The following is a 15,190-nucleotide window of genomic DNA, read 5'->3' on the forward strand; positions in this document are numbered from 1 at the left end:
TCTCAACTAGGGAGGTATTCGTAATCCATACAATGTACTTGGACATTCTCAGTCTGAAGAATTCGTATAAGATGAGTTGGATTGGTAACCCATTTGTTTAGCATCATATCATACAACATTGGCCCATAGCAAGGCCTTGACTAACTGCTCTATCTCTCCAAAATATTAGAGCACAATGCTGGCGAGACCAATGATTTATAGACACCCTCATCATTGTCTCTCTCGGAACATACCCCACCCGGGTTCTCTCAGAGTATGTTCCACTAGGACTTCTTATCTTGGATTCCCAGTGCTCAAAGAATATCAGGCCTCTGCGACTACTCTTATCTTGGATGCCTTGACACATCCTCAAAGAGTATCCGATACCATATGCTTACCCAATCCTCCATTCTATCTTCCCAGGTGAAGACAAGAATGATGTGTCTATCTCTCCCTCTCAACTAGGGAGGATATACCCATTCCATTGATGGAATGCACCCATTCCTATAAAAGGAATGTACCTAGGCTCCCTCTTAATCAAGGACTTGCTTCCAACAAATTTTTAGGTGGAGATCATGGGATTAACATTTGCTTGTAGGACCTCCTTCGTTTGATGTCATTAATTTCTTCTATGTTATGGAGCCTACATCTTTTTGGGACTTCTTGTAGGACACAAAACATCCATCACTTTCATTCTTGAATCATGTTAGTCATATCATCCTTCTTTTCAACGGAAAGTGATCCATTATTCCATATCTCGCCTTCCTTCATGCCTTGCTACCTTATTCATGTCATGTTTCCTTTAGGATCTTTCATCCTACCATTTCTGTTGTAGATGACATCTACAACTTCTCCCTTGATAACCCTGCATTAGCCCATCCGGATATTGTTCAAAATTAGAAAATGAACATTTAAGTCAAAACTACCTTTTGTGATGGTCATTCATCATGACATCTCTTTGTTTGCATCAACATCCTGCATACATATTGACACATCTCCAACAAGATATACGATGTCGAGGATCTCTTTCTTTTTGAAACTTCATCAGATTCTTCATATCTTTCCTATGGAGATATCATAGTCAAAACTCTTAGTCCTTGGATGTTGATTGCCTTCATAGTTGCATTTTTCATGATGTTTCCTTACCTTCTTCACATCCTAGGAACTTCCATGCATAGTTCCTTTATTTTTGTCAACCAGCTCATATTCCATATGAGGACTTATTATATTGATTTCATCTTAGACAATATGTGAACCATGGCTTCATGCCTTCTTCCAAAGGAGGAGATCCTTTTCTTTTGATCATGCTCATGAGGTAGAGATTTTTTTATCCATGCTATCTGCAATTATATGACATGATTCAGTTTTATCGAAATACAAGCATACATACCTCATCTTTTTCTTTTGGTTATCTAGACTTCCTTCGGTGGCTTCCTTGATTGAAAGAACTTCAATCCCTTGACCTACTTCACTTCTTTTGACATTGTACCATCATCCAATGAATCCCTACAAGTTGGAATTCTTGATGAAACACTTGCTTCTTTCAATTGGTGAATCTTCTAATTAAGATTCTAGCAGAGGATCATGATCATCCTCATCTTGCAAATGCCTCTCTTGAATGATGTATGATGAGCTTTATCCTAGATGGCTTTCCTCTTTCCATAAGTACTACTTATGCTTCTAATGAGGTTAACAAGAGCTACATCCTTCTATAGGTGGTTGCCATAGACTTTATTTCAGCTATCTTTCATGCTTCTCTAAGATAATGTTATGAGCTCTTGCTTTCAATCGTATGCTTCTATGATGCCACGATGCATCCTATCATGCTTCCTAGTAATTCCTACCATGATAGCTATACAACAGAAAACTTTGAAAATAGAAACTTGAAAAGAACTAGGTGAGGAAGACTATCTCAATCATAGTAGAGATCTTTTACTTCCTCTTTCTTGGATTTCTTCTTTTCAACTTCCTCTACTTCTTCAGTGATATGGGCTTCTTCCCTTCCTCTTTTGTTGTTGTCCTTCTTGAGTTTAGGACAATCTCTCTTGTAGTGCTCATATTCTTGACATCCATAGCATTGAACTTTTGCCATATTCTTCTTTCTTTTTTGCGGACCAAATTTTCCAAATTTCCCTTTTCTCTTTGTCGTAGTAGCATATGCTTGATTTTTCTCATTTGATCCTACATCAGATTTTGCCTTCAAGCTAGTTTCTTCAATTTTGCATCATGACAATAGATCCTTGAATGGAGTGGCTTCCTTCTTCCCATAAATGCTTGATGTAAAGTTACCCAATTCCTCTGGCAGTGCATTTAGTACTATGCTAGTCATCTCCTTGTCAGACATTATCTCTCCCAAATCTTGTAGTTGATCTCTTATTTCAGATATCCTCATAAAGTGTGAGGTTATTCCTTCTTCTTTGGATATTTTCATCTTATAGAGTTCTTGTCTTAATGGGATTACTTCTCTTGCAATGCTTACGGGAAACAACTCTACTAATTTGTCATATATTTCTTTTGATGTTTCAAGATTAGATACATAGGGAATGAGGAGATCCTTGATGGATTCTATGAGATTCCTTTGAGCCCTTACTTCCCCTTTCATATACCTTGCAAATGCTTGAGCATCTTCTTTTGGAGGTTTGGTGATTGAGCCTTTAACATGTTCCATGACCTCATTTTCTATGAGGTTCAGATCTGTCCTTTTTTTCCATGCAAGAAAATTTGAAGCCCCAACCAATTTGTTCCATCTCTTGCAAAAAGACATTTTGACAGATTCAAATGTAGACATAAATATACTTATTTGTGAAGATTTCTCCTTCAACTTGCTACCTTCTTGAATTTGATGATGATATAGATAATAGAAAACTTCTCCTTGATGAAGATGGTTTTTTTCAAAAGTGATCTTTGACTCCAAAGGGAGGGAGCTCACCTTGAATTCTTTGATAATGCCAACAACTCCTTTCTTCTTGCTTCCCTCGGATGAAAATACTTCAAGATGCTTTGATTTTATGATTTCTTCAATTAGGGTCTTTTGAGGTCTCCTTGAGATTATGATTTGAGCGAGGATCCCAATAATACTTTAACTGAGGACTTCTTTGTTTGATCTAGGGTTTTGACACTTCTTCATGATGATGATGTAGCCTTTTTCTTCAAAATGCTTTGGAGATGAGAGGATCTTCTTGATTCTTGATGCCTTACAGCTTTGGTCTTCGAGTGCTTGAGTTTCCTTTGTTGAGTTGGCCTTCCTTGATTTGTCACCTTAGCTCTGATACCATGTTGAGAAATCTAGGGTAGAGACAAGAAGTGATTTCTCTAGAGATGATAACTGATTGTGAATACTTTATACTTCTCTTGATTAGGTTCTCCTTTAGCTTGATTATTATAGTGTTCTTTTCATCAAACAACTATCAAAACATGAACAAAAATGAGATAAGGGACACAAGATGAAGGCGATGAGCGAGGGCCAAAACCTCTCCAACTTGAGAGGAAAACCCACACGAATTATTCTTCTTATAGAATCTTCAAGTAGTGAATTCCAAGACCAAGACCCTTGACCTAACAACCTCTCCAAGACCAAGTCACAAGACTTCCTTGAAACAATTCTTCTTCCTTGAGTCAACACTAGTCAAACTGATTGCTTTACCATAGATCTCGACTTCTTTTCAGATTTCGGCCTATTGACACAGACCTGCAATTCTCGGCCTCTTCAGAAATCCTAGTTGCAAACTAATTGCGTTACCATGGATCTCAACTTCTCTTCAGATTTCAGCCTATTGACACAGACCTGCAATTCTCGGCCTCTTCAGAAACCCTAGTTGCAGCATGTGTGAGGGACAAACAATGATTTTATCCCTTGATTTCCTTCTCGCTTGGATAGTATCTCCTTCTTCTGCAATTCGGCTTGATAATTGACTTAGTTTCTTCCTTGATTCGGCTTCCTAGGATGATCGTGATAACTCTGCTTCTTCTGCAGCAGATGGTATTAATCTTCTTCACATGTGTGAGAGGTATTTGCCCCAAAATAGATCAAAATCACTTCGGCTCCTTCTTCTCCATTCTTTATTTGATGAGAGGCTCCTCTTCTTGTGTTTCTCGCACTTGATCTTCTATTTCAAATGAATGAATGAATGAATCTTCAAGTGAGGTCGAGTCTCTATGTATAGACTTCTTCCTCATGCTTGTAGGCAGAGTTGACTTGTTCCTAGGCGGACATGTTAACTTGGAGTGGACTTAAAGCTTTATTTGAAGGCCGACTTGTTTGATGCTCTTGGACTTGGTCTTGGAGGGTTTTTTGACTCTTACAATGACTTAAGTAAATATGTAACATGCCCAAGAAGGGTCTTTCATACATGAAAAAGACTCAATTGACTTTATGACTTAATGATCAAACCTAATAGCTCACAATGGGAGGTTTATCTATAAAATAAAATTCCTTGAGCATGAAACCCATGACTCAAGCGTAAAATAATTTTATTTTCCTTCTTTACATTAATTACATAAAATCATGATTACACATGTCATTATGAAGACTGAACCTAGTTACATATTTCAACACACAATAATATCGTGATATTGGCAACACTTTTAAATACAAAATTCTGGTCCCATTAGGGGTTTCACACAGACTCTGAAGTTTTTCCAAGCTTCATGGGCATGCTGTATATCTTGAATGTATGTTATCTACAACTGAGAATGCAAAAGTTGTAAGTGCTTCATTATCTCAACCCCCTTCCCATCCCCCAAACCAGTTACCACACCCAGTGTTTCTGTATTTGGAAATGCGTTATGTACGCATGGGAAATGCTTTGAAGCATTTTGGGTGCATTTCCCAAAATAGGTTTCAGGGCATTTCTATGACATTCCAGGCCTGCAGTTGAATGTTTCAGACTGAAAATGCATGATTCAAGCCTTGTAGGCTCCATACAACTCCAAAAAAAAGAAAAAGAAAAATTAAATAGCAAAAAATGCTTATTAGCATTCGTAATTTGTTAGTTAACAATTTTTCACTGGATTGAAAAGGAAGATTCTTGAACCGTAAGTCCCCTTCATTTCCTATAAAAAAAAATCTCTGCTCTCTTTCAGTCCTCAAACTTTTCTTGATGCAGATGATGTTTGGGTTGATGAATTTGGGATCCCAGTGTAGCTCATACTGTATTTTGGCACATGTAACCTAATATGTATGGATTTGCACTATGTTATCATATATGGGAGTTAAACAGACGCAAGTTTTTTTACTAAATTTCATTTATATGATTTTAATTTTCTTGATCATTTCATTTGGGTTTTCCTGATAATTTGCTAAATCTATCTTTTGAAATACTTATGTTACTTGTATTTTTTCAAATACCTTGTTTCCCATTCTCCTAAAATCTTTGTGGTGGTATTTACTTGCCATATCCATTTTTTAAGAACACTCTCGTTTCCATGATTGGTGCACCTGAGCTGTCAACAAAAGATATCTGCTGGAATGAACCTGCTATCTAAGCTCGCTCTACCTCTGCCTGCTGGACTGGTCTTTTTTATATTCTAGTTAGAACTTCCCACAAATTTTCATAACATTGCTTGCATCTTATGTTTCCACAAAACAGATGTTTAAGTTTTCTAATTCACTATATGGTTATCAATAAGTGTAACCCCTTGGGCATGTCCAGCCATGATACTTTTCTTCCCTGAGTAAACTGCAGCTTATATGAAGCCCTCTAGGATGCGGTCTAGTTCCAGCCTACGCATGTGGACGTTGAATGATGGAGGTTCTGAGCTTAATACTGAATCTCCAATGCTTTCCTACCATTCAATCAACTGATCCTACCAACATATCTGTTCTTTTTCTTCTCCAATCCAGCAGTTCAATTAAACAAAACGAACAGACCAGACTCGACAAATTATATGTTTTTTTCCCAACTTTGTAAGCTAGCACCACAGAGAAGCAATTGAATTTTTAAGCACTCTATTTTCCATGTGAAAGGATTGTTTTTATTGTTTCTAAATGCCTACAGATTTCATTCTATGCTCTGAACTGAGGGGATTGCATTTGTGAGAAGTGCATGTCTTGTGGCATAATGACTGAAATCCGTGCAGGCATACTTGTGCTATTTGGAGGCATTGCGAATACAACCAAATTTTGCGATTGCATGGTCAAACTTGGCTGGCCTGTTTATGGAAGCAGGGGATTTCCAGAAAGCCCTTGCATATTATAAGGTAATCTTTCATTCACTTTTTTGGAGGTATACTTGCTGTGCTGTTGGAGTATCATATGATTTTCACACATTGTAGCTGTTTACTGCTTGCAAGATTTGAGTTCACTGGTACTGTTGGAAAATCAGAAAGGCAGAAAGATTTTCTTATTCTTGATAATTACTTGTGATGTTTTTGATTTGTTATTATGATTCTTTATATCTTCTTTCTTTTAGTTCATCAAGCAATTACCAAAGCAATAGCATATAAAACAATGGACACTATATGTAGGCAGTCCTAAGTTGCACGAAACGGGCACGGGTACGAAACGTGACCCCCCAAATTTTGGAAACGGGGAAACACAATATATATATATATATATATATATATATATATATATAGGACATTTAAGAAATATGTGCAATCATAAAGCATATATGATACATTCTAATTTATTACATTATGATAAAATTGTCAATTGTGAATGCATAAACTATAAGTCTCTAAATTTACATCATAATTACTCATGAATGATCACATAATGAAAATAACAATATACATAATCATCCACAAGAAATTTCTAATTTCTTGTCTCGTGCATGATTGGGAGTCTCCTCCTACATAGTCGAATGACCTTAGTGCTCTTGATTAAATACAAGTTCCATACCCTAGTACCCTACGTGCTCTTAATTATTGGGAGTCTCCACTGCATAGGGCTTGGTTCTCTTGATTAAATACAAGTTCCATACCCTAGTACATGACAAAATCCAATGGAAACATTGCAATCCCCCCAGTCATGAAATCCTGAAAAACATATAAGTCTGCTGGATTTTGAGTGAGATCTAAAATTCTACTTTCTCCATATGAAATCCAATGAGGGCGAAACCACTCTCAAACATCCTGAGTCATTTCATATCAACACTAGGGCCATAGGCTTGAACACTAGGCTGCCCCACTCAAAAAATCCTCTTTTTTATAACTTGAGAGGCATCTAGAAGCATCCAGAAGATATTTTAGTCGCCCAATAAAAAATTAGAAGCTAAAAAAAGAAAAAAAAAGAAAAAAGAAAAAGTCAAGTTAGAATAGGAAACTCCACCGTACAGCCTGGAAACACGTTTCAGGCCGTACTGGCCACGTTTCTTGCTCGAGAAATGGGTCAGTACGGCTGGAAACGAGTTTCCAGGTCGTACTGTACGAGTTTCCTCGTTTCCGTTTCATTTCCAGCCAGAAACGAACCCTTCTCCAACGTTTCCTGCAACTTAGGTAGGCACTATGCCAGGGCAAAACCGCCCTCTAGGGAAAACCTAGTCAAAACTCTCTTCCTTTCAATAGTATTCTTTGAGACTCTTCACTCTAGAGAAAGACCAAACCTTCCCTCCACACCAAGTCAGCGTCCCAGATCTTCGACCTCCTTACCAGCAACTTTGACTATGTAGCAGCTTCCAGCACTAGGTAGCTTTCGGCATCAGCGAAGTTTGGAAGACTTCGATCTCCCAAACTAGGGCACGAAACAGAGAGAGAGAGAGGCACCAAAATTGTGTTTTCTTCTTCTCCTTAGACTCCACCCAACTTGCACTTCTTTTGGCTTCTTTAGACCCACTTCACACTTCTCCGGCTTCCTTAGAGATATCAAACTAGCTTGAGATGAGATGCATCAAATGAATTCGACTTGCTTCTATTTATAGGCTTCAAGGGAGGTTGAATTGATGTCCTTAGGCCAAATTGATGTGGAAGATACATAAATTACATTTGACTCAATACTTAACCTTTTTACATAATTCAAAAGCCCAAGAGGGGTCTCTTTAAAAGTACAATGACTTTATTGACTTAGAACAAATCCAAGAAGTCCTCAATGGGTATTTTGACCTAAAACATGGTGACCCAAGCATGAAACCCATGCTTTAATAAGTCACAAAAATAATAATAAAAATTCTTTTCTTTATTCGATTGACAAGTACATTACAAGATGACTCGAATACATTAAATGAAGACCGGACCTAGTTACATTTTCCAACAGGTACAACTCTCGAGTCTTTACAGTTGTGCACTGAAGCCTCAGAAATATACTTTTATTGTCGACTTGAAATGATTTATCATGCTTCTTTTTCAGGAGGCAATCAGGTTGAAGCCCAATTTTGCAGATGCTCATTTGAACCAAGGAAATGTATTGAAGGTAAGCCCATTATTGTATTTTATTTAGAGTATACAACAAAATTTTCTTTGGATCCTTTTGCCATGGGATTGTAAATAATGTTTTAATTCTATTCTTTATTAGGCTGTGGGAAGGCCTCAAGATGCAATTTTGTGCTATCAACGAGCAATCCAATTGCGTCCTGACTATGCAATTGCCTTTGGTAAGGCTGTTAAACAAACATTAGATATTTCATGTTTTGACATGTTGGCTTGTGTTTTTCAATTTGGGTTTGGGTTTTTAATTCACATGGTATACAGATATTGAACCTGCTGTGTATTGAGGGCTTAAGTTTTTGAAAACAGTCCATTGTTGCAGTTCAAAAGTTTCTTTTGTGCAGGCTGATGGTTTATAGTAATTAGCATGCACTTATACAAAATTTAATTTTATAATATTTGCATAAAGGGATATTAAACACTGGTGCTGACAACTGTATTGAGGTACAAATTTTGTGATGGTTATCAAAGTTGACAGGGAGTTGCCGTCTATGCTATGATTGTGTAGGGAATTTAGCCAGTGTTTTTTATGAACAAGGTCAATTGGATTTGGCAATAGCACATTACAAACAAGCTATTATCCTGGACTCCACTTTTTTGGAGGCATACAATAACCTGGTGAGTTCATGTTGCCTCTATGCATTTGAAGCAATTTGTCGATATAACATCTCAAGTTTGTCACGGTTTATGAATTGACTACAAATAGGTGTTATGCCTGGCAATTCTAATTTGCAGCTTGTGACTGCTTTGACGTATCTGGATTGTGCCTCTATACTATTTCAAGGTTATCACAATTTAATGAATTAGTTGACTATGAATAAGTGTTATGCCTGGCAATACTGGTTTGCGGTTTGTGGCTGCCTTGACTTATCTAGATTGTTCCCTAAATGTAGGGCAATGCACTGAAAGATGCTGGGAGAGTGGAAGAAGCAATTTCTTGTTACCAGGTTCCAACTTGTGCTACTGTTTTATAGAATAAGCATTGTTTTCCACAAGTATGGGTGTATGGGTGTACAGTTTTTTAAAATGTAAACAGTGAATGATTATTTTTTAAGTTCATAAAACCTCTAAGGATACTCGTTTATAGCATTAGGATAATGTTATGAAATAGTTGTGTTGCCTTGTGCTTGTTTCACTCAGCATTTCCCTTATGTCTGTCCATTTTTGCAGTCCTGCCTTCAACTTCAGACAAACCATCCTCAGGCTCTTACAAACCTTGGGAATATTTATATGGAATGGTAATATAAAACAACAATTAGTTTATTATTGATGTCTAGATAGTTTTGGCTTAGCCTTTTAAGTTTCCTATCACATTACCTATGGAAAGGGGCTCTTGGTGTAATTTGAAGGAGAGTTCCCGGTATTATATATTGGTCAGAATGCAATTTTTTTTGTCATTGTCTTTCAGGAATATGATGAATATGGCTGCAAACTTCTATAAAGCGACGATAGCAGTTACAACTGGTTTGTCTGCTCCATATAGCAATTTGGCAACAATATACAAACAGCAGGTAGACTATATGCATAATATAGAAAATTTCTACCTGGTACAATTTTAGTTTATTTTTTGGAGTATGCAAGTAGACTTGGGTGGGCATATTAAGTTGTTCTTGGTTCTCTCTCCAAGTGAACAAATTGATATTGGCAGGGTCATTACATGGAAGCAATTGCTTGTTACAATGAAGTTCTCCGTATAGATCCTACGGCAGCTGATGGTCTTGTTAATAGGGGCAATACACTTAAAGAGATGGGCCGAGTTAATGAAGCAATACAAGATTATATACGTGCAGTAACAATCAGGCCTGCCATGGCAGAAGGTCATGCCAACCTTGCTTCAGCCTACAAGGATAGGTGCTGTGTAAATTATCCTATTCAAAACAGTTCTATTCTGTTAGAGAAGTTGCCACTGAATATTTGGGGTAAAATTAAAAACCTTTCTTTTGCAGTGGTCTTGTTGAAGCTGCTATTAAGTGTTACAAGCAAGCTTTGTTACTGCGTCCTGATTTTCCAGAAGCAATCTGCAACCTGCTGCACACTTTGCAGGTATAATCTTTGATTATAACTTAGAAGTTAGTACTTGTCACCAAATGTAGTAATGTAAATATACGGATTTTTAAAGAACACGATATTAATAATCATTAGAAGATTGACATAAATGTGGAGACAAATAGAGAGCCATGGTTGGATGTAAAAGTGAGAAAATTGTAACATGGTGAAAAGCAGCAATGCAGGTAATGGAGGTTGCAAAGTTGAAAAAAAAGGGTTATCTGCGCTGCAGATCTAGGCCGTTAGTATGTTTCAGAAACTAGTGTGAATTTAATGGTAACTTGTGATAACATGTACTGATTTTTGTTGTTCCCAGATAGATAATGATCTCTGAAGAAATGCTACCTTTCTGAACAATGTCCAGTTTGTTTATTATGATGTAGCTTACTTTACCTTTCTGCCTATTTAATAATTAATTACATGTTTGTGAAAATTTGTTGAATGGGAATGACAGTTGTCTGCTGTGATTTTTGAAATTATTAAATTACTGATTCAAACATTTGCATTTTTAGTGTGTATGTGATTGGGAGGACCGTGACAGTAAGTTTGTTGAAGTTGAGACAATTGTAAGGCGGCAGATAAAGGTGTGCACCATGTTTTTTTATTTCCAGTTATTACTGTATGCTAAGAATTATTATGATGCTTTGTCTAACTTTCCAGGCATGCATGTGTTATTGTTAATGGTAGATGTCAGTTCTTCCAAGCGTGCAGCCATTTCATGCAATCGCTTATCCCTTTGAACCAGTGTTGACTTTAGAAATCAGGTGCATATTGTGGACTTGTTTTTGGGCATGATTTGCTTTTGTCCATTTTTTACGGTACAAGGCATAGATTGTAGAACCAAGTGATGTTGGCAGCAGCTCACCTGGTTTGCTGTTGGCATCACTTTTGATAGTAAGGGCAAATGCTCTAACTCTTTGTTGTCTTTATTGTGTTAATTGAAGTTTAGCCTCCACAAATTACTGCTATAATATAGTTAATTAATTTACGGTTTTTCATAGTATCATCTTGTACTTATTTTTTAGGAGCACGTAGTAACACGTACATGTTTAAATCTGTCATTGAGGCATATTGTATCTGTACAGTCGGAAATATGCAGAGCATTGTCTTCTTGTTGCATCTCGTTTTGGACCTCAGTCTTTTGTACACCCTCCTTGTTTGCCTGTGAAAGGTGAGGGTGGCAGCGGCAGGCTTAGGGTGGGGTATGCTTTTATGTTCTTGTCTTTTTGTTTTAATAATTTTTATAAAATTTTAAGTCCTTTCGATTTTATATTTGTACTGCTTATCTGGTTTTATGTATATGCTAATTCTTTTTCATTTTGTTTCTTTGTTGTTTAGGTATGTCAGCAGTGATTTTGGTAACCACCCACTTTCACACCTCATGGGCTCTGTTTTTGGTATGCATAATCAAGAGCACATTGAGGTATGGACCTTTTTTATGGTTTACTAATTGTAATTAAGTGTACCATTATCTCTTTGAGCATAATCTAATTCTATGTTACAATCTAAGATCATTGTGTTGATTGTGCACAGGTATTTTGCTATGCATTGAGTCAGAGTGATGGCAGTGAGTGGAGACAGCGTATACAATCAGAGGTAGAACACTTCATTGATGTTTCTTCCCTTTCATCTGATGTGATTGCACGGATGATATCTGAAGCTCATATTCAAATTCTTATCAACTTGAATGGGTATACGAAGGTAAAAATAGTCTGGAATTTATTTTATTGATATTGAGGCTTATGTCAGGTTTTAATGCGTTTTCTGTTTCTGAGACCATACATGACTCAATACCAACTATAATGCTCTTATACTCCAAGCAAATTTGCAGGGTGCTCGGAATGAAATTTTTGCAATGAAACCAGCCCCCATTCAAGTTTCATATATGGGCTTTCCTGGAACCACTGGTGCCAATTATATTGACTATTTAGTGACAGACGAGGTAAAATTTAAATGATGTGAGTAGTTATATGGTTGGTTTCTATAAGATGGTTTTTTGTTAACAAATGAGAGTTTTAGTATATTATGTTTTAATGAAGCACACATGTTGCATGCAGTTTGTTTCACCTACACATTTATCACATATCTATTCTGAGAAGCTTGTACATATGCCACATTGTTATTTTGTGAATGATTACAAGCAGGTAAGTGAAATTAAATGTTTTCCTGGTCTTGAATGGAAATATGGCATGAGTGGCAAACCTAATTTCTGTTGTAACTTTTTTCCAGAAAAATCAAGATGTTTTAGATCCTGCGTGCCATCCAAAGCGTTTAGATTATGGACTACCGGAAGACAAATTTTTGTTTGCCTGCTTTAATCAGCTTTACAAAATAAATCCCGATATATTCATAACATGGTATGTTTTCATGGTGATATGGTAGTTTCTTCGTGATGAATACTGAGCTTTTCATGGTGATATGGTAGTTTCTTCGTGATGAATTCTGAGTCAGTACATTCAGCACAAAATGTATTTGGAAAAAGGTTAAGTTGCCTGTAACTTTTTTTTCATTGGAGAGACTTATTATGGACTTCTCAAAGATCGGTTTTCCTTAAAATTTTTGATTCTATATTTCTAGGTGGTATGGATATCTGCCGCTGTGCCAGTCTTATAAACACAATTGACCTACCTATACCCTGTTCCTCTTCCTGCATACATATATACTAAACTACTTTCCTTAATGCAGGTGCAATATTCTGAAACGTGCACCAAATAGTGCTCTGTGGCTTCTGAGATTTCCTGCTGCAGGAGAAAGTAGATTGCAAGCCTGTGGGTGAAGCTTTTCACAATCTATTCTTGGGAAGCTAAATCAAACTAGAAAGAGAAATATATATTTTGTGTTATCTAAATGTTGGCTGTGATTGGAGGTAATCTTAAGTGTTTTTTTTCTTTTTTTTTTCCAGTTGCTGCTGCACAGGGTGTCAGACCTGACCAGATTATATTCACAGATGTTGCAGCCAAGAGTGAGCATATACGCCGTAGCTCATTGGCTGATGTGTGCCTTGATACGTAAGTAATTATATTTTCAGAGGCTCTTATTATTCAATGTCGTCTCTCTGTTTTTTTTCCCTTAAATCTTGTTAAACTTATAATCTGGGCAAGGTAATATAAAACTTTGCTGGAAAAATTTCCTCCACAGGCCATTATGTAATGCACATACCACTGGCACCGATGTGCTCTGGGCTGGTGTTCCTATTATAACTCTTCCACTTGAGAAAATGGCCACACGAGTGGCAGGTTCTCTCTGTTATGCTACTGGTTTCGGAGAAGAGATGGTTGTGAACAGGTATTTTCTTGTATTCTTGTTCGTAGGGTTCACTGAAGTACATATTGCTGTAAATACTTGTTTGTTAGGTTATTGAAATGGAACGATCATGTTTTATATAACATTGACTTTCTGGTTACAGTATGCAAGAGTATGAAGAGAAGGCTGTTAGTCTTGCCCAAAATCCTGCAAAATGTCAAGCTTTGACTGCTAAAATCAAATCAGCACGGATGACATGTCCATTATTTGACACTGTTCGTTGGGTGAGTATTATCCTTCCATGATTAGTTATATGTGGAATAAAGTCGGACTCTTCTCAGATCCTCTTCAATGTGATTTGTTCATGATATTTTCCCTATTTCGGCTGTGAGACAGGTACGGAATCTTGAGAGGGCCTATTTTAAGATGTGGAATTTATACTGCACAGAGAAACATCCTCAGCCCTTCAAAGTGACTGAAAATGACAGTGACTTTCCTTATGATCGATAATTCATATGTTTGTACGTACAAGGGTATACAATATTTAAAATTCCGTATTTGAAAGGATTTATTAACGGTGCACTTCAGCCTCTGCGTGAAACACAGTTTCACTTTTAAGTGCTATGGTGTTGATAGAGGCCAGAGGAATTGTCCACATGTCAAATGCATGGACACTATGGTGCAATTGGTGTTCTAGTTAAATTTTCAAGTTCATGGTTAGAGTTTAGAATTATTCGAGGTTCATCTTATTGATGGTTACACTTTTGGTATGACAGCTTTATGTACATCGAGGTAAGAGAATGAAGGGTTTCACTTTACACATGATCAATGAGCATCTAAACCATTCTATGTTTATATCTTCCCTGTGTGTTTCTCTTGTTTTGCTGGAAGATGTAGATTAATTGCCCTATGCTCTTGAGATATACATGAATGGCTTAATCAGTGTGTACAGTGTTTGCTGCTGCTGCTGTAATTATGCCATTTTTATTTACTTCTTTGAGACAGATATGGAGGTTGATTATCAGCTGTAACGTGACATCATAAAAGGTATTTGGAAACTTTTTCTAATGATATGACCTGCTTTAGTAAGACCAGATTTAAGAAGACTGAAAATCTTTGATGTTATGACTTGGAAGTTCAGACATTTGGTGTAATTAGCTACTGTCCGGCAATATTGTGTGGGTGTTGCAGGAGCAGTATCATGGCAGATAGTGCCTATTATATTATGGACAAAGTTATAGCTTAATGTGAATCTCCTCTATTATTATCCTGTAAAGCTGAACTTCTGCTATGGTCCCATTGCATTCAAAAATACACACCATACCTTGGCTGCACAGTAGCAGATTAAGGCAAAACCATTACTTTTCACTTGAAAGTTCAAAAGGATCGATGTATTGGTGTTTAATGGTTTTTACGGTCCAGTATAAATATATAAGAGAATGGTTGCAACGTTAAAAATGTTTCTAACAGTTGTCCATGCAGGCATTAATGGACAGTTGGAGCCCTATGTATACACAAAGTTAGAGGCAGGCTTTCCACCTAACGCTCATACTTATAGCTT

At 36.9% G+C, this 15,190-nt stretch overlaps 1 protein-coding gene across 2 annotated transcripts in view; it reads left to right on the forward strand.

Annotated features, from left to right (window-relative positions):
* The window catches only part of LOC149238498 (putative UDP-N-acetylglucosamine--peptide N-acetylglucosaminyltransferase SEC), a 113,601-nt gene extending 99,117 nt beyond the window's left edge, over positions 1 to 14,484 (forward strand). For both annotated transcript variants that reach the window (XM_089373051.1, XM_089373052.1), the window contains exons 7-28: positions 6,058 to 6,177; positions 8,264 to 8,326; positions 8,429 to 8,507; positions 8,849 to 8,958; positions 9,234 to 9,287; positions 9,511 to 9,578; positions 9,749 to 9,851; positions 9,989 to 10,191; positions 10,287 to 10,383; positions 10,899 to 10,970; positions 11,074 to 11,150; positions 11,472 to 11,588; positions 11,725 to 11,809; positions 11,920 to 12,087; positions 12,218 to 12,328; positions 12,444 to 12,530; positions 12,616 to 12,743; positions 13,072 to 13,154; positions 13,289 to 13,394; positions 13,525 to 13,671; positions 13,793 to 13,913; positions 14,026 to 14,484. In XM_089373051.1, coding sequence (XP_089229177.1) covers positions 6,058 to 6,177; positions 8,264 to 8,326; positions 8,429 to 8,507; positions 8,849 to 8,958; positions 9,234 to 9,287; positions 9,511 to 9,578; positions 9,749 to 9,851; positions 9,989 to 10,191; positions 10,287 to 10,383; positions 10,899 to 10,970; positions 11,074 to 11,150; positions 11,472 to 11,588; positions 11,725 to 11,809; positions 11,920 to 12,087; positions 12,218 to 12,328; positions 12,444 to 12,530; positions 12,616 to 12,743; positions 13,072 to 13,154; positions 13,289 to 13,394; positions 13,525 to 13,671; positions 13,793 to 13,913; positions 14,026 to 14,139 — 2,313 coding nt within the window. In that variant the 3' untranslated portion in view covers positions 14,140 to 14,484. The remainder of the gene's footprint in view (positions 1 to 6,057; positions 6,178 to 8,263; positions 8,327 to 8,428; positions 8,508 to 8,848; positions 8,959 to 9,233; positions 9,288 to 9,510; positions 9,579 to 9,748; positions 9,852 to 9,988; positions 10,192 to 10,286; positions 10,384 to 10,898; positions 10,971 to 11,073; positions 11,151 to 11,471; positions 11,589 to 11,724; positions 11,810 to 11,919; positions 12,088 to 12,217; positions 12,329 to 12,443; positions 12,531 to 12,615; positions 12,744 to 13,071; positions 13,155 to 13,288; positions 13,395 to 13,524; positions 13,672 to 13,792; positions 13,914 to 14,025) is intronic.
* Positions 14,485 to 15,190: the final 706 nt, after the last annotated feature.

This window comes from Pinus tabuliformis, chromosome 8 (genome assembly GCF_031772625.1).
Source record: "Pinus tabuliformis cultivar Carrire ecotype Pingquan chromosome 8, CPIR1, whole genome shotgun sequence".
Classification (NCBI taxonomy): Eukaryota; Viridiplantae; Streptophyta; class Pinopsida; order Pinales; family Pinaceae; genus Pinus; species Pinus tabuliformis.